Source organism: Ictalurus punctatus, chromosome 23, assembly GCF_001660625.3.
Source record: "Ictalurus punctatus breed USDA103 chromosome 23, Coco_2.0, whole genome shotgun sequence".
NCBI classification, from domain to species: domain Eukaryota; kingdom Metazoa; phylum Chordata; class Actinopteri; order Siluriformes; family Ictaluridae; genus Ictalurus; species Ictalurus punctatus.
This window is the reverse complement of record NC_030438.2, coordinates 5,166,443-5,190,977: the sequence shown is the minus strand read 5'-3', so window position 1 is coordinate 5,190,977 and position 24,535 is coordinate 5,166,443. Positions and strand designations below refer to the sequence as shown.

Sequence of the window (24,535 nt, the reverse complement as noted above, 5' to 3'; positions counted from 1 at the left end):
TATATATATGTATATACGTATATACAAAACAAGATATAGAAAGAAAACCTCACATAGTTGAAACTAAAAGGATAATAAAGGAATATAAGTCATGTTTTTAAAAAACTGGTGAAAAAAGAGCATGAAAACCGTTGCCATGGTTACGAAAACGCTATTTGTCAGGTCAGGATTAGTGGGAGTTGTAGTGTTATGCAAGAGCATCTCCATGTGCAAACAAAGCACAATTTATTTATTTTTACTACATTTCCCATGATTCACTCGGGCACGAAACGACTCACACTGTTAGATGGGTTAGGCGCTGTAAAGAGGTTGTTAAATCCATTTAGGACTGAATAAAAAAGTGTGAAAACGTAATCCACCCGGCCTAATGTTTTACGCGACATTTTTATTTCGTTTAAGTATAACGTTTACTTTTACTCTCTGTATTAAGTAAAAATTCAGTCTGTTTGTATATCATCTGAACTGTATAACTTAGAAATGGCACATCCATCACATCGGCCTGATATGTTTCGATGGAAAAGATTTTCAAAACCTGGAACCCAAACAAACACCAAGGTAAGTTTTTAGTCTGCATCACATATAAACGTTTTGAACCTCGTATTCTCAGTGTCTGTAGAAGTGCTTCTGACATTCTCCTAATCAGCCTGTAATACAAACCCCAGATCTGACTTTATTCACTTTCCCCCATCTGATCCTGTTCCAACTTCCTGTGGAGTAAAATCCAGCCGGATGTGTTCATCCAGATAGATGTTCCATCCAGCTTAATCCTGTAAAAAGCGATGTTTAGAGGCATCTGGTGGGGTTCATACTGTATCATGTCTCTCTGATATTAGACAGATCCATTACCAGACAGAGATGTTACACAAGAAAAAAAAGATATGGGATTTCTCATATCAGAGAAGATAAACACCACCCAGGTTCACCGCATTCGTTTCTAGATGTGACTACAAAGCAGTGTACTTATAATCCCAAACTATATTCGCAGGTGCATCTGACTGATGGGGATATAAACACGTGGATCAAGGTCAGTGTGACAGTTTGCAAGTGTTAAAAAAAAATATATATATATATATATATATATATATATATATATATATATATATATATATATATATATATATATATATATATGTGTGTGTGTATATATTCACAGAATGACAGATCTGCTCATTTCCACTCTTCGCAGAAGGTCGAGATGGCATCTGAGTTCGCCGTATCTGAAGTGTTTTCCTCACAGAAACCACGCACTGGTAAACTGGGCCGCACTGTAGCCCTGCAAAGCATGGATCAGCTCCAGGACCATGATGACGCATACAGCGAAGGTACACATGCACCCACTAATCTTAATCATTGTTTTAGGTTTAGTCATTTGTGTTATATGGAAAGTTTGTTTTTCTTCCAACAAACATTTCAAACATTAAATCTTAGTCTTATTTATAATAGCAAAATGATGTGGGTTATTTTCTCTCCAGAATACTAAGGTCAAATAAAAATGTTTGTATACAGTATCTCACAAAAGTCAGTACACCCCTCACATTTTTGTAAATATTTGATGATATCTTTTCATGGGACAACACTGAAGAAATGACACTTTGCTACAATGTAAAGTAGTGAGTGTACAGCTTGTGTAACAGTGTAAATTTGCTGTCCCCTCAAAATAACTCAACACACAGCCATTAATGTCTAAACCGCTGGCAACAAAAGTGAGTACACCCCTAAGTGAAAATGTCCAAATTGGGCCCAAAGTGTCAATATTTTGTGTGGCCACCATTATTTTCCAGCACTGCCTTAACCCTCTTGGGCATGGAGCAAATTTACACTGTTACACAAGCTGTACACTCCGTACTTTACATTGTAGCAAAGTGTCATTTCTTCAGTGTTGTCATATTAAAAGATATAATCAAATATTTACAAAAATGTGAGGGATGTACTCACTTTTGTGAGAAACTGTATATTTTGTATGTATGCCTACCACCCCGGTTTGATCCTTAGCTGAGATTACTGTATGAGTGGTTTTCCCATGGGTTTTCTCCAGGTTCTCTGGTTTCCTCCCCCCCCCCCCCCCCAAAAAAAAACAAACATGTCGTTAGATGAACTGGCTACACTAAATTGCCACTAGGTGTGAATGAGTTTGTGCATGGAGCCCTGCGATGGACTGGATAAATTCGGGGTGTATTCACATCTCACATCCCGGTGTTTCTGGAACAGACTCCGCTTCCAGCATGACACTGAGTAGTATAAAGTGCTACCTGAAGATGAACGAATGAAATGATTAAATTAATTCATGCATGTCTTTTATTTGATTCCTGTTCATGTTGTAGGCAATGGCTTAAGTTTCAGGGTTGTTGTTGTTGTTGTTTTTCCAATCTAAATTATTGATCTATAACTTAATTTAATTGTAGTTTGCGATATCACATACATGTTAAATACTCTAATATGTGGCTGTGTAGGTCTACTGGATATTTATTAGTGAGAGCTTATAACCTGTTATGAAATCGTTCCAAATAAATGTTGCGTGACAGATTAATGATTCCTTTAGCAAGAATCAGTGTAAAAAGCAGGATAATGTACATCCAGATGGTTATTATTACAAAATAAGTCCTGATCACCCTGATGCAGCTGGATGTATGGTGTATGACTAGCTAGAAAACATCCTTATTAAGTGCTTAATTTCGACTGGTTTATTTGGACTCTTGTGTTTTGGGTCCCACAGCCCAGACTATTCTTAGCGACTGGATGAACAAGAAGCTGCGCCTAGAGCTCGAAATGGACGAGGAAGACGAAGAGGAAGAGCAGACTGAAGAGCAAGCTGCAAAATTGAACTACACAAACTTTAATGGTACAGATTTGAGTGATAAAAATTTTTAAATTAATATTAACAGATCACATTTGAGTATTTTCTCTCATGTGTTTTTTTTTCTTTAGATATGTATTCCAAACTTGCTGCTGAAGATGAGAGCTTTGAGGTGCGCCACTTTCTCCAGGACTTGATGGAGATAGACGTGATGGACCGTAAGACGGTACAGGGGCTCCGGCTGGACGTGGACGATGAGAAGAAGAGAGGCCCTGACCCAAACGTCACTATGGAGATACGACACAAGCAGGTGAAGGAGCGGCGTGTACAGAGGGATGCAGAGTGGGAGAGGCAGCGTAGGGAGCAGGAGGCTCAGAGGGAGGCGCTGGAGGAGGCTAAGCGGCTGGAGTGCAAGGAGCAGAGGAGGAGGAAACAGGAAGCTCAGAGACAGGAGGAGCTTTTGCAGCAGGAAGTGGTGCGCCTGCGCCGAGAGATGCAAGAGAAGAAGAGAATGGAGCAGCTGGCACGAAAGAGGTTCATAATCAGTAGGGCTGTTACAGTTATTACATAATCACTTAATTATTTGAGCTGATGTTGTAGATGACAAGATTTAGTACATTAATGTAGATTATTGATTTATTTAAATTGTGTTTATTATAGCACATTGCTTAGGTAAGGAATAAAAAAAAAAACGGGGTTGTGCTGTTGTAGGAAAATAATCAACAGCGTTACTGTTATCGCCCTGAAGTTAATTGTTTTCCTATAACAACGTGTTCAAGTGTTTTATTCCTCTTATACCACAGCAGTTTGCCAGAGATTACAAATTTTTTTATTTATTTCAGAATGACACATCATACGTTGAATGATGGGGAGCATCCATAAAACAATTTTTCCTCCTGTTACTAGTTTCATTATACCAGCTATAAACAATCTACCCCAGCCTCTCTTTTTCCTCTCTCTAAAAGTTACAAAAAATTTTATTTTTTTTAAACACAGCTTTTCATGTTGCAGAGAAACCACAAAGCATAAAGTCCTACGTCCTGAACATTTTAAAGTATATTTTTTCCTCTGTTAGAAAGCACTGAAATTGGAGACTCCTTCCAAAAATATTAACCTCACAGAAAACCTCAGCATATCAATGATTACGTACAGTTTTTAACAGTCCGCCATACAAGTCCCTGTGGATTATCTGTACCGTATAGAAACGATAACATTCTGGAATGAGCACATTTCTGTAAAATTATTATATTTTTGCATTATAACTGTATTTGTGCTGTCTTCCTATTGCAGTTGTGTACAATCTTTTTTAAAAGTCAGACAGAAATTCACTTTCTGTGAACATGTGTATGAGTATTATTACATTGTTGTTATGCTTATATTACATAAGACCTTTAAAATTGTTAACTGCAATTATTTGTGTGACAAGCAATCATTAGCTATAACCCTGACAGGCCTAGAGCAGCTAATAAAGACAATCACGCTTTGCCCACATGTCTGTTGAACAGGGAACGAGAGAGGCTGGAAAAACAGAACACAAGCGTCAAGAACACTATTACGCCAAAACCTGACTTTGTCACACAGAGGCAGCTGTGCCACAGAGAGCAAGAAGTGGAGGCCAAGGTCCACATTCTTAACCTGCAGGTAACGAAATGTCTGCGCTTTAATTGCTTCATTGTAATTATGGTTATTACAATAGACAGCATAAATTCATACATGATTTGATTTTCTGCAGACTGAGTTGCAAAAAAAAAAAAAAAAACACTTCCTAACTAAATTCAAATCTATATTTCTGAACATAAAACTCAATTTGAATAATAAAATTCGATTTGATTGCACGTCCAGTCACATATAATAGTCACATATGTGACTGGACATTATATAAAACTACAGGACATGTTGTTATAGGAAGATAATCAACTTTGGAGTAGTAACAGTGACATCAACATAACACTGTTGAAGTGTTTTATTCTTCTTAAACGACAGCACTTTGCCAACAATTGCAATGTTTTCTTTATTAAAAACCAATATGTACATTTTATCCATTTATAGTTCCGTTTAAAGTCGGGAAATGTCCATGAAACGAGTTCCTGTTATTTCTTACGTTATACAGTCCATGCAGGATTTTGCGGTGTTTTTTGTGATTGTTGTGGCCAAAAATGCTTTATTTTGCTGCAGAGTTTTGTTTTTGTGGAAAACTACTTGAATCTGCCGGTCATATCACAGCAAACCAGTGACTACATTTCCCATCTTGCACTGCGGCCTACAAACATGGCCGCCCTGGACTGCAATTCCCAAAACACTCACATTCATTCTAATCACTCACACCTGCATCAAATTCACAGCACTCACAACCACAGTATAAAGAGACTGTTTGAACACAATGACTTTGCGAAGTATTGAGTGTTATCACCATACTAAGCGTTTGTGCCCTGTTCCTCGTTTTGTTTCATGTTTGTTGATCTTGCTTCTTGTTTCTCATTCTCGATTCTAGCCTTGCCCAATTTATGCCTGTTTCCCTGACCCTTTGCCTGTTTCTTGACCTCGCTATGGTCTCATGTTTTGGATTTGTCTTCCTGTCTCTCTCTAAATAAACTCCTATCTGCATTTGCATCCATCCTAACGTCCATTATGTGGATTTTGTGACACTGCCAAACCGCAGTTGCACGAAATTGTTTTGCACGGTCTTTCGCAGTGATGTTTTTCAGAAATCGAGCCCTTTTAGCTGTACTCATGTTTAGAATCGAAGAGGGCTTTGGCTGAATTCGCCTTTTGATGAGGGCACACGAGGCGTCTTGGCCAAAATCTGCAGTAATTTTGAAAAACTGCGAGCTCCTCTGAATATTGCAGGATTTCCTTGATTTTGCGTTCATTTCTGCGATCTGAAAATCGCGAACTCCTAGAGGGACTGATTATATAGCAGCTATAACCAGTCGTTCCCTCTTCCAGCTTCTCATTTTTTCTATCTTGAAGGTATTAAGACCCAAAAAAAAAACAGAGTTTATAAGAAACTTTACCATATCAACAGTCACACACGTTTGTTTGTCCACCATCTGAGTCACTACAAATGAGCGGCCGTTTAAGAACGAATGCATTAATAGAAACCTTTGATTTTGCAGCACTGTTGTCAGCTTCTGCTCCTGAAAAGGAATCAACACTTTCTGACCAATCAGATACAAGGATTTAACAGCGATGAATTTATAGTGATATAACATTATTTAGAACATGAAAGTTAAATTTCATTGCTGGTAGCCTTCTACTCAGCGTTCAAATGCTTTTAGTGTTACCGTAGGAACCAAACCAGATGTGCAGAAATGGTGGGTTAAAAGTTTTTATGAAAATACTCTTTTCATCGCTGCCCGTGTATGGCAATAGTTAATAGTAGTTGTTTGTGGGTATGTGTGTATATTCCAGTGTATGCAGAAGTACTTCTCTACCTGGTACTCTGTGGTGTTAGAGAAAAGGGTGCGGCTGGGTAAAGCAGCGGCACTCTGTGATTGGAGGAGGCAGCTGAGGGCGTGGCGGGCGTGGAGGGCGCTGGTGTGGGTGAGGAGAAAAGAAAGAGAAGCTGAGAGGATGGAGGAGGAACTGAGACTGGAAAACAGGTATGCACACACACACACACACACACACACACACACACACACACACACACACACACATATGCTGAGTGATGAAATCTGTATTGGAAAGTTGCACTCAGAAATCTCACAGGACTCTAACTGTGCTCCAAGTTAGTTCTGAGGTTTTGGTATGAGGTGAGTCTCCTCTCCCTGCAGACGCGGTCAGCTAGCAGAGGAGAGTGATCGAAGACGGCTCCTGAGGCGTTGTCTGAGTGACTGGCGTTTGTGGTGCAGAATGGAGAGGGAGCGGAGGGAATTATTCAGCCAGCAGGAGGAAACCAGGCAGAAAATGGCCGCCCTGATCGATGCAGCTGCTTCAGGGAAACTAACAACAAAGAACTGCACCGAACCACCAATCACAGTCCAGCCAGAGAGCATGAACCAATCAGAAAGCACCACTCAGCCGGTGAGTGAAAAGCACAAATAAATTTGGTGAAATTCCTTTATTTATAAAAGATTTATAAATGCAGTTTATGCAGTGCAGGTACTATAATATCCCTCTCTACTTTGACCGTTATAAACCCGTCATCTGCACTCATTAAGTTTTCTCCTTTAATTTATTCAGGTTTTTCCTTTGACTTGTCACCCATCTACACTATATTATACATACATACATACATACATACATACATACATATACATATATACATACATACATACATATATATATATATATATATATATATATATATATATATATATATATATATATATATATATATATATATATATATATATATACACACACACACACACACACATACACACACACACACACACACACATATGGTACGGCATGTATAAAACAACGTGGCTTTTATACATTATTTAAGCATTAGAAGTTTCTCAAAGTTCATTCTTTTGTTTGATTTCTATGCAAGGACTCATAGATAATTAAAAACATATCTCACACCTTGCTTATTTTTTTTGCTCAACAGAAAAGGCTTCTCCTTACTGAATATTCAAAGGCAGTAAAATTCGTCCCTCCGGACTTTGTTAGTTTTATCTCCTGTGCTCTTTGTGCTTTTTGTATTCAATGAGACATGAGGGATGGAGTTAATTAAAAAAATGAAAAGACTAAAAAAAAGGAACTTCGCAGAGAAGATGCACGACGTCCGAGACTGCGTAATCATTTATATCCCCCACAGAGACATTCAAATAATAATCTCTATAAAATTCCTACTTCTCTATCATCAACATACCAACTTCAGGTCCAGGTACCAGTGCAAAGAGCCACCTCTGCTCCCCCTCCATCCACTTTGACTGACAGGAGAGCAGCCCCACCCACTCAGGCCTGGCAAGTGACTCGTCGTCACGCCGCACTCTCTTCAGCTGAGGCTCGCGAGGGGCGGAGACCGAGTGGCGCCCCCCGATGTCAGAGCGCAGAGACGCGCGGTGGACGGTTTGAGCATCGTCACATGGCTCAGCAAAGAACCATCGCCGAACAGAAACGCCTTCTTAAAGAACAGCAGGATATTATCTCCGAGCTGCAGGAGAAACAGAACCTTCTGGAACTCAAACAGGAAGCAGGAAAAGCTGAACAGCTAGCAGTCCAGCTCAAACCATCAGCATCTCAGAATGTTATCAAGACAAGGTACCTTCCCCAGCATCTTTCACACACTAGAAATCCCAAAGCAACGTTTTTTATCAAGATCAAGCTAGGCCTGCTTTGCGTAACAAATAAATTCATAGTGGAGAAGGACGGCATTGTAATCCTTGAATTCATTATGGCTGATGCCTTTTGTAAAAGGGAAAGAAATCCACAGAAAGAAACCTTTGTAAATATGTTATTTATATACTTCACAGTCATGGATCAAAAGGATCCTCAGGTGAAAGCAACGCCAGACGTTCAGCCCCGAAAGAATATGACAGTCGTCTGGCCAGTCCTCACCCTGCACTACGAGGTCAGATTTACATAACTCACACACACACACACACACACACCCCTCTGCCACTGGAGCTGACAGCTGCTCTGAGATCCTTTCGTGCTGTTCTGAAGGAGAATAATCCATGAGAAAAGTCACACTTCAAAGTCTCGCAGGCTGAATTTAGTTCCATGTGGGAGGACTGAGAATATAAGAGGAAGTCTAGTCACACAGGGCCATATACAGTGGATATAAAAAGTCTACACACATTCCTGTTACGATGGCAGGTTTTTGTGATGAAAAAAATTAAACCAAGATAAACCATGTCAGAACTCGATGTGAAATTACAACGTATACAAATTAAGTGAAAAACCAGCAAAAACATTTTAAGGAAAAATAAAAAAAATTACAATAACCTTGTTGCATAAGTGTGCACACCCTTTTATAACTGGGGATGTGGCTGTGTTCAGAATGAACCAATCACATTCAGTCTCATATTCAAAAGTAACAACCATCAGCGAAATTATTCGGATTAACCCCAAATAAGGATCAGCTGTTTCTGTAGGATTTTCTTCACATCTTCTTGGTTTCATCTGACTGCTGAAGCCATGTTCCACAAAGAGCTTACAAAGCATGCATGGTATCTCACTTGAACGTTGAAAGGAATCGATCAGTAGAGAGTAATAAAAGAATTTCCAAAACATTGAATGGGACATGGGACACCATGAAGGCCATCATCAGCAAATAGAGCGCCACAGTGACATCACCAAGAATAGGACGTCCTTCCAAATTTTACAAAAGGACAAGGCAAAATCTTACCAGGGAGGCTGCCAAGAGACCTACAGCAACATTTAAAGGAGCTGCAGGAATATCTGACAAATATTATTACTCTATACATGTGACAACAATCTCTTGTATTCCTCAAATGTCTGGGCTTTGGGGTATGGTGGCTAGATGGAAGCCCTTTCTCACAAAAAACATCCAAGCCTACGTAAATAACCCCAAACCATGTGCCAAAATGTGTTATGGTCTGATGAGATCAATTTCAAAAGGTATAATAATTCCATAATTCGAACAGGCATGTTTGGTGAAGCATGGTGGTGGAGGCATCATGCTTCAGGGCTGCTTTTCTTCAGCCAGAACTGGGGCTTTTATCAAGCCTGAGTGAATCATGAATAGCTACAAATATCAGTCCATTTTAGTGCAAAACCTTCAGGTGTCTGCTAGTAAGCTGAAGATGAAAAGGAATTTCACATTTCAGCACGACGATGACGCAAAGCATCAGCCCAGACCTGAATCCAGCTAAAAATCTGTGGGCTGACCTGAAGTGAGCTGTGCACAGGATGCTCTTAAAATTTGATGGATCTAGAATGTTTTTGCAAGAAAGAGTAGAAAGAAAAAGTCAAGATAGTTATTTATTAGGTTATTGTAAGCTTTTTTTCTTCTTTTTCTCCCCTATAAAAGTTTGATTGTTTTTCACTTTATTTATATATTTTGCAGTTGCACATTAAAGGTGAGAAAAGATCTAACGATTTATCTTAGCGTCATTCTTTTACTTAAAAAAAAAGAAGCCATTTAACAGGCGTGTGTAGACTTTTTATATCCATTGTAGGAGGTGTGATATAGATATATATATATATATATATATATATATATATACACACACACACACACACACACACACACACACACACACAGCTCTTCCAGCGTTTCTTGAGGCATTGTGACCTGGACCAGGATTAAGCTGTTTTGATAAAGCTGTACAGCTGTCTTCTTGTCTATGTCTAAGGGATGGTAAAGTGTATTCTCAAACCAGAACCATTTATAAAAGCCCTCAGCAGTTGTTATTTTTTGGCTGTGTATTAAGAGACACATCTGCTGTCAAACTGGTAGAAACATGAGCTGACTCTTAAAAGGTGTGCTGCTTCCCTAAACAAGCACCAGCATCATGATGGGGAAAAATGGTACTAGAGACGGAGAGCAAGAACAACCTCTTAGCTATATAAAAGCTTTTTCCAGATAAACGAATGCTAATGCTGGTTGTGCAGTAAAGGTGGAGACACACGATACAGAGAGACATTGAACTGAGACGTTGCTTGATAATCCCATACCTGACCTTTGTCTTGACCTTTTCATTCATTCATGATTTCTCTTCCTTATTCTTTCTCAGCCATGGAGGAGCGAGCTCGGCAGCGTGCGGAGCACAGGAGGGAGGTAGAGGAGATGAAGAGGAGGCGGGAGGAAGAGAAGCTGGTGAGCACTGGAAGGTTCATTAGAGGAAATTAGATAAATTTGCTGAATTAACAAATCCAACAATGCTTTTTTTGTCAGGCTCAGATGAAGGCGGAGGAGGAGAAGAGACTGAGGCAGGAGGAGGAAGAGAAACGTGTAGAGGCAGAAAGGAGGAGGGAGGAGAGGAGACAGAAGAAGGAGGTGTGTGTGTGGGTGTGTGTGTGTTCTTGTCTTAGACAAGGACATATTGGTTCTTTTATAGCACATTTTTATGATGAAAGCTTTCAATTAAAAGCTACATAAATATGCATTTCACAGTCAGCAGCTGTAGTTTTATACACCTGGGGCATGTAGAGTCTCATGGCCTATAAAAACAATGCAGGCAATATAGACTTAACATACTGAAGCTCTTCTACGGGTTGAATTGTGTAGTTTGTAAGACAGACTACATTTATTTGGCACCTGTGTAGGGATTCATTGATAATTAATGGTTAAGAAAAGAATCAACCTTAAGAAAAGCAACATGTCACCAGGGTTGCCAGGTCTGTGTGACAGAATTAGCTCTAAAAATCTGCTCCTTCCCTAACCATATACACCGCTTCCAACATTGGGACTCATCATTGCCATTTTTTTGTTAATTTTTTGTTAATTTTTCAAAATGACCGCAGACTTTGCGCAGATTTGGGCCAAGACACGTCATGTGACGTCATCATGACACGCACTCAGCCAAAGCCCTCTTCAAGTCGTGTGTGTCGAACACGAGTACAGCGGAAAAGTCTCATTTACTCATTACTGCGATAAACCATGCAAAACAACTTAGCGCAGTTACGATTTCTGCAATTCAAGTAGTTTTCAAAAAAAAAAAAACCCCAAAGAAATAGCATCGCAAATTTAGAAAAAAGCCACGGCAAAATCAAACATTCTTGGCCGCAACAGTCCTGTGTGGACTGATTATTTACAAATCCACATCATCACAGCAACGCTACAGCTATAGGCAGCTTCCCTTTTACAAAGCTTCTCTTCTCAGATCATTACATGCATACAAAACAAGGTCATAAATAAATAAAAAAAATGAGCTAGGGAAGTTGCACTCAGTTCACTTGCATACAATAGAATTCATTCATACTGCAGCAGCAGTACTTTATCATGTGCAATAAATTTGCATTTATTGTACTTATTCCTACTGACAGCCAATAATTAACCACACTGTAATAATACCTTTTAATCGGCTTTATTATTTGACATAATCCAACATACAGTATCAAAATGGCGAATGCAACGGCAAAGACAAAAATGAATTCGCCGCATCAGTAGCATCACAACTGCATGGAACGATTATCAAGAAAATGTTTCCCTGTACTAGGAAAAGAACATCTGTAAACATCTGTATAATTTATCTCTTGAGAGATAGAACTACATTTTCCAGGGAAAGAATTTGTTGTCAGGAGTGTATGTACTCACAGTATATACTAATAAAACACCGGGACTAAGTAAGTAAGTGAAAACACAACAGAGCATCCTGGTGTAGGAAAAACCATCAGCAACAGGGTAGTGTGATGCGGCCTGACTTCAATAACAGCACATCACGAACTGTTTTATTCCTCTTATACTGCAGCAAATCATCATCTAACCCTATATAATTTTTTAACAAGTTATAGATTTATGCATTTATCATTGTGGAACGTCTACAGAACAAACTAGTTCCTGTTATCACTTACATTATAGCAGCTATAAATTCTTTCATAGGACAGAAATATTACAGAAATCCCTCTGTGGTGGAAATCTTAAAGTTACAGCTTTAACGTTGGTTGTTCGTAAGCTCCGACACTGGAGACCTCTTCCGTAAACATCACCTTATGGAAAACCTCGCCATAATCAATTTTTCTTTGTTAAATAATAAACAAAACACATAGTCAATCTGTTTTGTCTTTGAGGGTTTACATCAGAGTATAAAGCTTTGTAAACGATAAACTAATTAGCTGGCCTGTTTTGAACTTCGGCTGCTTAACATTTGTGTGTGTTTGTGTGTAGAGGGAGATGGAGAAGCAGAGGAGAACAGAGCTGGAGCAAAAGTTGTTAAAGCAGGCAGGAGAGCACTACCACCGATCCCTGCTGCTGCACAGAGGAATAACACCATGGAGGCGGCTGGTGGAGCAGAGCCATGCCAATGCACAGGTAAACACACACACACACACACACACACACACACCTCAGTGGGTTGACACTCATTCACAGCCTCATATATCACACGCTAACACACAAAGTCTGCACAAAGCCCAGCTGCTGCCTTTCACACAGTTCTGCATTCAGTCCTTGTCATACGGGTGCTTTTATACCTGTTCAGACGTTCATCAAGATGGATGAGCAGAGACAGGATGTTGATGCTGTGGCAGGAGGAGAAAACAGGGAGGAGAGAGAGAAGTAGTATATTCCAAATCCTATTAGTCACAAAAGCAGCAAGAGGTGGTAGCCAACCAGATGGCCGGTGCAGTCTGAAAACGTGGATGTCCACTGATACATAGACTCATTACACACTAGTGTGACAGGCTTGGCATTCTTTTTCTGCTGTGTGTGAAGCAAAGCATCGCGTCCTTCCAAAATCTAGCCACGGAAAACCTTCAAGGCTCGTCATCCTCATCCTTTCAGAGAACTTCGAAGCACACAGCCGTTCGTCCCTCCCACTGAGGGCGAGACAGTTCTCCGACGTTCCCGTGCACACACGGCATATGGAATGCTGGCGATTTTGCCAACCACGCCATCTGAGGGAATCGGGATATGATGGTAATTATGTTAACGTCTGATTTTTCTCTACTAGACAGCTGTGGCGCATCACACACAGGTTCTACAAAGACACTGCCTTATGTTTTGGCTACACACAACAGGCGAGGCCCTGGCGAAGAAAAAGAGCCGAGCAGACCAGCTATACGAGTGCATTCTGCTCCGGCGAGCTCTATACAGCTGGAAAATGGTAAACGAATAGAATTTGTAACTTTGGCCCATTTCGCAAGGTGTTAACTGTTGTTATTTATTTTTAAAATTTGACATTCAGCTTTTCAGATGAAGCAAAGCATTTTAGAGAAAAGATTACAGCAGTGTAAGTTATCTGGACCATTATTGCATCTACGCTGATTAAATCCCCCTGTGTTTACTCAACTGCAGTTTAAGCACCTGCAGTCTCACCTGGAGGTACAAGCTGAGCACTTCTACACGACTCGGACTCAGAGGAAGGTCTTCAAGGCACTGCTGGATCACGCAATCCACCAGAGACTGGAGGCCTGGGACCGAGAGCAGCAGGCTGACGAGTACAGAGCCAGGTCAGCAAACTCACCCTGGCAAAATGTAAGCCTTTTTGTGAGGTGCACAGGCCGACTTCGTGTGTGTGTGTGCGTGTGTGTGTGCGCGTGTTTCAGGCGAGTGGTGAGCAGATGTTTCTCTGCTTGGCGGCGTCTTCCGGAGGCGCTGCAGGAGGAAAGAGCACGAGAGGAGCGGAGAGAGCAGCTCCGACGTAAAGTGGCCGAGATCATCCCGGATTTCCGATCCTCACCGCTGGACACCATGTGGAAGCCGCCGTCACATATCTGATAAAGACAAAACACCACCGAGCCCAAAAACAATCTTTTCGAAAACTTTCGAACCCCCCCCCCCAATTTGTGTGTCACAATCAATCTGAGCAGCTTGTCACTGATGCATCATGGGACACTGATCAGAAAGCAGAACACTGCTTGATTAAAACAGACGAGACCTGTGTTATTCCGTGAAGTCGATTTTTGTTTTTATTTTTTGCTTGTGTGTTTTTAACAAGGCTTAAAAATGAGATGAAATTCCACATATTCATTCTGACCTGATTTCTTAAAAACACTGCAACTTGATTATTTGGTTAATACGTATATTAAAGACTGGTGTTCATTTGAGGAATATAAAGAACAAAACAAAACACAAGACACGCACAAAGCGTCCTCAGACAACATCTGCGGCCGTTATTGCACATTCACTGTGACGCCGTCGGAGTTTTATAGCCGGCTGGAATTCTGAACAAGAATGCATTATGGTGCTGTGTCCGTTTTTTTTTCCCCTCCCATATCCCAGCAAGGCACTAAATCAAGCTATGTCTACACAACACTACTTTACATTCTGGACAGCAGAGCCCGAGACACACAGCGGCTCTGAAAGTTATGGTTTCATGGCATATTTTTTTTTATATGGCTTAGGAGTCACAGATGTTGGGTCTGGTGAACAGTTTGTTACCCAGACTCCTTCACTGTCAATGTGCACTGATGAGCCATTGTGATTTGGTTATAGCCAGATGAAATATAATATACTGCTGCCACCTAGTGGGCAAATATCTAACAAACATTTCTGCTAGTCAGTTGAAACCAGAGAAATAAAACTAATCCTGGATCTGCAGTGTACCTGCACGTGCGTAACGCTTCAGTCTGACAGCTTTTCATGACCTCCGATAAGTCACACTTCTTTAAGGCTCTGACATTAAGCAGACGTCTAAACCAGATCTGTGGGTTTCAGGGCTTTGGGCTCCAATGTTTCGCCCATGGTCAGGAATTCGTTCCAGTTGCTGCGGAAGCCACGGGAGTACACACCCGTGTCGATGATGAGGCCCCAGACTAGACTGCGTCCCGTTTTGTCCCTCAGAGCGATCCGAGCCTCGCGCTCAGTTACGTTGTAGCTGACGTTGATCAGCTGCAGCACCAGCAGGTGGAGCAGTCCACCGGTGACGATGCTGCTGTACCAGGCACAGGTGAAGCACAAGGCTGAGCTGGGCAAACACAGGGATAGACTATTGATGAGAGATGAATGTTTAAACTGACCTGTCGCTAAACACAGTGACTTTACAATTTACAACATGTCACTACATTGTGTGCGGTCCTTTTTTCAGACTTAGCATTAATTAGTGTTTTTAAACTCCTGAGCTTTGCATTTAGAAAGAGGCTTCCTGTAAGGTCAAACTTATTACCCCTTACACTCAATAAACCTTAAAGCTGTACATAAGTAATGTACATAATAACTAATCCGTTTCAACTGGATTATTGTTTAAAGAATTTGTGTTTAATTTTGAATTGAAACAATTTTATTACTATAACGCCTTTGTTTTGTTAATGCATTGACTTTATGTGGTTAAAACAAAGTGACAAATGTTCTCTATGCGGTGTAAGAACGACACTGCTCATTTACTACATCCTGTCACCTACATGAATGAAGGATCTAGAGCTGTGTCCCAAATCGCATGCTTCTGCACTATTCTGCGCCATTTTGTAGTATAAACAGTGTGAGTAGTGTGTTCGTGCTGAAAATTCCAACAAGAAGAAGTCAGTCCCTCCAGGAAACATCGAAATATTTGCAGGAGCTTGCAATTATTTTAAAACGGCCGCAGATTTGGGCCGAGACGCGTCGTGATGACGTCACACGAAACGTCTCTGCCCAAATCTGCGGCATTCGGCCAAAGCCATCTTCGATTCACGTGCGTCAAACACAAGTACAGCTAAAAAGGGCTCATTTTCCAACAAACATCACGGCGACTGCGATTTCGCCGATTCAAGTAGTTTTCCGCAAAAATAATAAAAATAAATTAAAAACAAAATAAATCAATCACAAAAACAAACGCCGCAAACTGCATGGTGCATCGTCAAGCATTTTTGCCCACAGCAATCACAAACAAAAATAAAATCCTGTGAAATCCTGTACGGACTGAAGTGAAATATTTATTTGATGATGCGTTTATTCGATCAATAAAAATAAAAAGTGTGGAATGTTGGACACTTCATGTGCTCCAAGGTCAATGTTCAAGATGGCCGACAGCACTCCGTTGGACAAGACATCTTACAAATGGTAAAAGGTAACGATGACAACCGTAAAATGAAGAAATTCGTTTTCGTTGCATTACCGCCGCCACATTACATGTGTTTAGTAAAAAAAACTTTACTGTTCCATTTGAGATGATACTACCCTTATAAAATTCATACACTAGACTGTAGAGTGTAAGTGCATAGTGTATAGTGTGTGATTTAGGACACAACTTCTAGGTTTATAGGTCCATTCTTTATTCTTGTAGCGTAACCACCCTGCAGAGGTATCATGATGTTCTGAGGTTATAGATACTGCCTTCAAATTCCTTCCAGACGGGGGCGGGTTTACTCTTAATTTTGTTTTCCTTTGTTAGTATAAAAAGAAAAAAAACCTGTGAGTGTTTACTGCTGTGTGTTGCTCAATTTGTTGTTGTTTTTTTCCTTCTCAATGGAATATTTGGGAAAGGGAGGGGAGGAGAGAAGAAAAAAGGTGATGTTCAGCAGACACGTTTGGTAGATGTGTTCAGCAGAAATGTCCAGCAGAAATGTTCAGTTCAGCAGAAATGTTTAGTTCAGCAGAAATGTTCAGCAGAAATGTTCAATTCAGCAGAAATGTTCAGCAGAAATGTCCAGCAGAAATGTTCAGTTCAGCAGAAATGTTTAGTTCAGCAGAAATATTTAGTTCAGCAGAAATGTCCAGCAGAAATGTCCAGCAGAAATGTTCAGCAGAAATGTTCAGCAGAAATGTTCAGCAGAAATGTTCAGTTCAGCAGAAATATTCAGTTCAGTAGAAATGTCCAGCAGAAATGAAACTGGGGGAAAAAAAAACAATTGATACCATAACGATGGCTCTGACCTGTCTGAATCATTTGGTAAGTGCTTTTTGTTAGGGTGGTTTTGGGTGATTCAAGCACCTAAAGATACTTTTTACAATTTATTAAATGTTAAACAGTTTGGACAAAATCCAATACTCTGAAAATAATGCACAATTAGTTTACTTCAAATAGGAGCACTGATTTAAAATATATTCATAAGTGCTTCTCTTTGGGGCAATCTTATCTGTGTATTTGACTGCTGGGACTACTGCAATGTTTCTCTGTATGTAACCCTAATTGTAACACATTTACTGCAGTTTTAATCTAACTTTCCACAAGCGTCGAAATCTTTTAATGACATCAACAATGTGAAATGTTGAAACTGTAAGATATATATATTTTTTTAACATCATAAATATTTCATTCAACTGTTTCCCATGTACTCAGTGAAATTCATTCAGTCAATTAAAGGAACAGCACACAGAATGGAAAAAAAAAAAAAAAAATTCAGACAGAAACACGTTTCTGTCTGCTCCTCTGTCAACTTTTTGATGTACTCTTCCACAAGATTGCTATAAACGTCATGTGAGAAATCTAATACCCTTGTCAAGGTTAGCAAAGCGTGAATTGGGTGAACCTTTAATTGTGATCCTTTTCCATAATATATATAAAAATAAACTACTTTTTTTAAAAAGCAGCTATGTAAAAGGGTTCGTACCTGGACTGACTGTAGACATCGGGGCAGTAAAGCAAGGCGGTCAGGAGGCTCTGGGTGGGACACACACTCTGCAGCACCAGGCTGATCCCATACAGCGAGGTCAACAGGAAGAAGAAGAGAGTCAGCAGGAAGCTGCGATGGTTGGCCTGACCCACACAGCTGTTAATCCTGTCCAAGCAACAATGCAGGTCAGGATTTGAATACAGCTTTCACTCGTAATAATTGTATCATGCGCTAGATATTCTAGATATTCCCCCCATTTTTTTCCCCCTAATTTGATCCTCACATCTTCTCCCCCATCATACAGATGGCTACACATGATGTCTAACAAGACACGTTACAACACCATCTGTCAGTTCCATCTTTTCAGACTGTTCCTCACACATTGTAACACACTCTGAGGACTATCCGCCCTCTTCCACATACGAGCTCACAGACACCAATGATTGCCTATCGTCGCTATGATTGACAGGAAAGAGAGGGTTTGCAATTCCGCCCACTAAGAGAACGGAGCCAATTTCGCTCTCTTGGGCTTCCAGCCACAGATGATTATGGCTTCGGTGGGACTGAACTCACAACTTCTTGACGGTAGAGTGAATGCTTTTCTGTAGCAGCACTCAGGACTGATTTCAGTTATTTAAGGAAATATCTCAAATTAGCCATTTATAACAACAAATTACTTCTCGTTTTGTTTTTTTCCTTCAAGAAGCCAATGGGGAACCAGGTCTGTTAGCTATTAAATCAAATTAATGCCTGATTAATGTTATTGTCAAACCGTGATTCTCTGATGTGGAACCCCTGGGGTCCATGATGTACAAAGTCAGAAATTCTATATAATTATATATAAATTATATATAAATATAAAAAGTTATTACAGTTATAAGCCAAGATTTTAAAAATGAGAATATATCAACTCAAATGTAATGAAAATTTTAGTAAATAATTAATAAATAAAATAATTAAAAACCTGCTAGTAAAATGATATACCATATTTTCAATCTACATATTAATACTGTGTAATTGGTTCAAGTTGTGTAGGTGTCATATTCAGCAATAATGTTTACAATAAATAAAAATATATAACAGTACACTTTTTACTAATGTGCCTAATGTGTCAATAAATTTATCTGTGATTAATTTAATTTGCAATCATAAGGCACTGGAAGTGATCTCTAAATGTAAAGAATTTAAAATGTAAAAAAAATATTAAATAATAATTACTTTTAAAATAAAAATGTAAATGTATTTTAATTTAGTGGACATAAAATATCAATTTTAATTCATTTTATTTTACTCTGACCTGCTGTTCCCTGCTATACCCAATACATTATTACTATATTTATTATCATTATTGTTGCATTTATTTTATGGTGACTTTATTATACATTTTAGAATGAGTTATTCTTTATTATATTTATCATCTTGTTTTTCCTATACATATTATATATTTTCCTTTATGTCGTTTATCATTTGCCTTCTATTTTGGAAAAGACTTTGAGCTCCATTTTGATGTACTAAAGTTGTAATAATAAAATCATTATTTATTTCCTGTTGTTATAATAATACTTGAACTATACCACGATGTCGTAAATGACAATGCTGGCCATAGAAAAAAGTGAAAGAAATGCACCAGACACAGTGATGGTCCAGGCGTAGAACACAAGCGCTGCAGATCCTGCAGTGTCCGGCTCTTGGAGGTCGCACCAGCTTGCAGAACGGACACCAGTTCCTCTTACCGCTGTCTTTCTCCAGCACGCTGCCTGCCACAGCTCTGGGCTCAGCGCCCTGCTCAGCAGGACTCGTCCGATTGGCGATCACCACCTGATGCCGTAAGCCGTTGTGGTAGGCGGAGTCTACCTCCTGCAGAGGGCTGTGATACGTCACTGTGCTGTGCGTGTCAGCAGGACTGGGCTTGACGTAGCCCGGCCCTTTCTTGGTATGCATGAGGGCTAGGAGGGTAAGTGCCACGCCTAGCGTGATGATCCCCAGCTGTACATTAGTGACATCGCCTCGCGGCACGACCTCGGTGAGGAAGAGGTAGTACATGTAGAACAGAGAGAACAGCGCCAGGCTGAGGAAGAACAGTGTGCGTCCTTTCTTGCGGTGGGTGAAGTAGTAATACCATAGCACCATGCCGGGTAGCGCCGTCAGGACTACGATACCCAGCAGGTAATGCAGAGCGGCGATGTGCAGGAGGATGGGAAGTAGGATAAGAGGCGGGATCAAGGACAGGTCGACTTTTTTAGCTCCTGAAATCCAGGGCACTCGCAGACGATCGGTTACCGTGGCCGCCACTCGAGATAGCGAGTCCGGGTTCTGGGGTTCTCTCTTCATCCATCTGTGGAACATCAGAGGATTTATTATATAACAACAGGTGCAAATTGTCTGCTCTTAGTGGTTTAAGTTCAATCTGGCAAAGAAAACACACGTGACGAATCAAAGCTAGCTGAAATTGCTGCTCTTGTTCTGGCACTAGACTGGTCCTGGATATTTTCTATGACTTGTATACAATATTGCTCTATTATTCCACTTATTGGAATAACAGACTTGCTTTATTTTTCTTTCTTCAATTCAGGTTCACAAAATTCTTTTAATTTAAGAGTCTCTATTTGGCCGGTCCGAGGATGCAGGTCGTATGTTTGCTCTAAAACCCATCTAACGCATAATTCCCTTATTAATTGATGGCCCTCCTTCCCACACAGCTCCTCCCTCACCTGTCACAAGCCTCGTCCAGATCCTCACAGTCACAGCAGCACGCTGCCACGTGACTCCGCCCACCAAGTCGGTCCACATACTCACAGCAGCACAAAGTATCATCTGGCTCCGCCGCCTTGTTGGATCGCTTCTTCATGATGGACGGCAGCTCATCCAATCAGCTAGAGAAGGTCATCATTCACCTTTAGGGAAACAGAAAAAGCAGAAATGAATTGAAGCCAGCAGCTTGTTTACACACTACAGCCTCATCCATAATACATCCTTTATTCTGCTGCCAACGTTTGCTTTAATGGCTCATATTTCAGACTCAGGCGCTTCATTCATTCTTGAACAATGTAGCAGTGCTATCGTGTGGCCTCAGCCCAGCAATCAGATAGTGAACCATGAGCAGAAAAAAGCACAGGGTTTGATCAAAGCTGATAATATCCTGCTGCTGCTGCCATTGTTCACCTGAGCAAGACATTTAACCTTGAATTTCTTGCTTCATATGAAATGTCCCAGGTGGTGACCAATGTCTGTCCCTTTGACGAAAATATAAAGCCGTGCGATACGACAAAAATGATCTCAAGTGGCTATTTAAAAAGGGGGAGGAGCCACTCAATATGTCCCACCCTGACTTGGAAATTATGTGGATACATCAAATAACGCTGCACGTTTCAGGAAACTTCACAGGGACTTGAAGTAGGTGGATTCAACATTTTTTTTTAAATCCTTGAGCCCACCCATTCCCAGCCATGTTCACAAAGCTCCGCCCCCACTGGCCTGCAGAGTAAAAAGTATCAAGAGGCACATCCAAACATAAACAAGCTTTCTGGACAGGAAGTCAGTTTTCCAAAACGGGGTTTCTCAACCAACTGTAATAAAGCCACATTTTAGTCCTTTATAGTTTATCATGTTTTACATTTGTTTACGGTTAATTGTACAATCAATAATTTTTTAACGACTATTGCACCTTTAAATGATTCTACTTCATTTAAATTAGTGTGTTTTTTTGGGCGAGGAAGGAAGTCACTTCTGTAAAAGCAAACTTTTGCAACCGGACGTGTGGACAGAGTGGGAGAAATGAGAGTTGGAGCAAGTTTTCTTTTTGTAATTTTTTTTATTTTAGTAGGCTATAATGGCCACATATCATGCTGGTACTTCACTCCACCTTACAGTCAAGGTTGAAGCTCAGGTCTATTCATTAAAAGCACTGAAGTGTGAAGCTCCAATGCAGTGCAGCACTGACTGTAGTGGAAAAGACATAAACAGAAAGGATTACTACAGAATACACCAAAACACAGCAACACACACCAATATATATAAATATATACACACACACGTGTGTATGCAAGGTGTGTATGTATATATGTATGTATGCATGTATGTGTGTGTGTATATGTATGCATGCATGTTTGCTTATGTTTATGTATGTATGTGTGTGTATATGTATGCATGTATGTTTGTGTATGTGTTTTTTATATATATATATATATATATATATATATATATATATATGTATGCATGAGTGTTTGCGTGTATGTATGTGTATCTATGTATGTATGTGTATGTATGCATGTACGTATGCATGTATGTGTATGTATGCATGTACGTATGCATGTTTGTGTATGTATGCATGCGTGCGTGTATGTATGCATGCATGTATGTATGTGTATGTATGTATGCATGTACCTTTGTGTGTGTGTGTTGTGTGTGTGTGTGTGTTTGTGCATGTGTAGGTATGCATGTATATGTATGTTTGTGGGTGTATGTATTTTGCATGTGTGTGTATATTATATATACACACATACATACACATATATATATGTCTGTGTGTGTGTGTGTGTGTGTGTGTATATATATATATATATATATATATATATATATATATATATATATATATAGAGAGAGAGAGAGAGAGAGAGAGAGAGAGAGAGAGAGAGAGAGATGCATGCATGCGTGTTTGTATGCACGTTTGTATGCACGTTTGTGTGTGTGTGTGTGTGTGTGTGTGCGCGCGCGCGCAATATGGATGACGAGGAACAAGGTCACTGAGAACATAAATACGCCCTGAACAGTCTCTTTCTTTTTCTCATGCCTCGTGAAGAGATCGTTTTAGCACGTATACGCTTAAAGAACACGGTTTAGTATTTAATTAACGCTTCTTATGCATTTTTATTCCCACCTGAGACACTATCCGTGTTTGAAAGCTGCTGTGTGTAGGTTTCGGTCTGAAAAGTTCATACATGACAAGGAAGCAGTGTGTGTACAGCCATACTGCATTTCTATGAAGTTATATCTAGTAGAAAATGCGGGCCGTGAGGGACTTTACCGTGTCTTTCCTGAAAGGACACGAATTCTTAGAGCTCTCACACGTTAACATCAGCGTCACACACACGTTTATCGCGTCTTACCTGTGTTTGGCGATGTGACATGTTGGGGAAATCGCTCAGCCTTGGTAACGCACCCGCCCTTCGGGTTGCCAGGTCGCGTTTTTTTATTTTATTTTTTATCCCTGTGCGAAAACATGACTCGGTTTTACTTAACACAGATCCATTGTAGGGTTTGAAGAATTCATTATCCAAGATCGAAGTGGTTCGCTCTCTCTACACCAAGAGATATACCAGTAACACAGTGGATAACCTCAGACCGGACACTGTCCTTTATCTCATACATGGTCCCCCGATTCGCTTCATGTCCCCTCCATACTAGACAACGAAGCGCTGAACGGGGTTGCCAAATCACTCCTTTAAAATCCTTCTCACATTTTTAAAATTTGGAACATTAAACATATTGTGCCTATTAGTCTGTCTGCGTCCCGCAAGACTACAAACCACGCCTATTACAAGGAACGCCTACTAGCAAATGACACTACACAACATTCCCTCCTACCCACTTGAAAATAAGCGAGCGAATTTTGTAAATTCCCCGAACCCTAACCATATATGTTGTGGTCTTAACTTGTAATAGTGAGCATGCTTTGTAAGGGGCGTGGTTGGTAATCCTGTCTGATATTTTACATATTTGTTGCGGGAATAACTTGTAATCGTGTGCGTGCTTTGTAAGGGGCGTGGTTTTTAATCCTTAGTGATATTTTACGTAATTGTGGGCGTGACTTGTAATAGTGGGCATGCTTTGTAAGGGGTGTGGTTTTTAATCCTTACTGATATTTTACGTATATGATGTGTGCGTAACTTGTAATAGTGGGCGTGCTTTGTAAGGCGTGTGATTTGCAATCCTGCAGGAAACAGACGGGTACACTTGCCTAGGTACACCTGACAGTTAAATGGAGACTAAGGTGAAGTGATTAAACAATTGAAATTTTGCAGATTAGACTGAAGACCCCAGGCCTAATTCATCCCTTAGCGGTAGATCCCTGTCCTGGGAACCCTGTTCACACCTGGTATTAATATGCGTCCTGGGTCTTGAAGATGCATTGTGTTACAATCACTCAAACCACATTCACAGGTGGTCTGGGTATGATATGGCCACATCACGTTTGTAAAGTATTGATTTCTGCCTGAAAACAAATGCAGTGGAAGGCTGATGTATGTGCGCGACACCTTTTCTCCAGTGGAAATTATGTACGGAATCCGAATGCAAGTGGTCATTCATAATGCCAAGTGTGTTTGGCTAAGCGTCCCAACTGTCTACTAATGATCGCTTGAAATGCGTGTTAATACCAGGTGTGAACAGGGTGGGAATAAAATCTTGATGGGACACCAGTTTATCCTAGGGCACCACACACGCACACATACACACACGCACACACACACATATACAGTCACAGACTTATTCAAACCTAGGAGTAAGTTTAAGGTTGGAAAAACATTGCTGTTTGAACCCATCAGTCTCAAGGCTTGACATGCATTCTGAGATGCTTTTCTATGCACCATGGTTGTAAAGACTGGTTATTTGAATTACTGTAGCAGGTTGAACCAGTCTGGCCATTCCTCTAACCTTTCCCATTAACAAGGCGTTTCTACCTACAGAACTGCC

General features: G+C 40.3%; 2 protein-coding genes across 6 annotated transcripts; one reads left to right on the top strand and one right to left on the bottom strand.

The window, feature by feature from the left end:
• Positions 1 to 68: 68 nt before the first annotated feature.
• On the top strand, positions 69 to 14,695 carry ccdc191 (coiled-coil domain containing 191). 2 transcript variants are annotated; one of them, XM_047150130.2, is made up of 16 exons: positions 69 to 555; positions 986 to 1,024; positions 1,154 to 1,322; positions 2,714 to 2,839; positions 2,926 to 3,328; positions 4,300 to 4,435; positions 6,206 to 6,396; positions 6,571 to 6,820; positions 7,626 to 8,008; positions 8,221 to 8,318; positions 10,450 to 10,532; positions 10,611 to 10,712; positions 12,543 to 12,686; positions 13,327 to 13,479; positions 13,671 to 13,825; positions 13,922 to 14,695. In XM_047150130.2, the coding sequence occupies exons 1-16, from the start codon at positions 478 to 480 to the stop codon at positions 14,091 to 14,093; spliced, it is 2,682 nt and encodes an 893-aa protein (XP_047006086.1). In that variant the 5' UTR covers positions 69 to 477; the 3' UTR covers positions 14,094 to 14,695. The 2 variants fall into 2 exon arrangements, with proteins under 2 accessions (XP_047006086.1, XP_017308955.1); XM_017453466.3 differs by having other exon boundaries at positions 70 to 555; positions 1,187 to 1,322.
• On the bottom strand, positions 14,259 to 23,452 carry zdhhc23b (zinc finger DHHC-type palmitoyltransferase 23b). 4 transcript variants are annotated; one of them, XM_017453459.3, is made up of 5 exons: positions 22,951 to 23,446; positions 20,557 to 20,739; positions 19,473 to 20,180; positions 17,843 to 18,010; positions 14,259 to 15,282 (listed from the first exon to the last, which is right to left on the bottom strand). In XM_017453459.3, the coding sequence occupies exons 2-5, from the start codon at positions 20,691 to 20,693 to the stop codon at positions 15,009 to 15,011; spliced, it is 1,287 nt and encodes a 428-aa protein (XP_017308948.1). In that variant the 5' UTR covers positions 20,694 to 20,739; positions 22,951 to 23,446; the 3' UTR covers positions 14,259 to 15,008. The 4 variants fall into 4 exon arrangements, with proteins under 4 accessions (XP_017308948.1, XP_017308950.1, XP_047006087.1 ...); XM_047150131.2 differs by having other exon boundaries at positions 15,032 to 15,277; positions 22,951 to 23,452; XM_047150132.2 differs by lacking the exon at positions 14,259 to 15,282 and adding an exon at positions 16,208 to 17,121 and having other exon boundaries at positions 22,951 to 23,452.
• Positions 23,453 to 24,535: the final 1,083 nt, after the last annotated feature.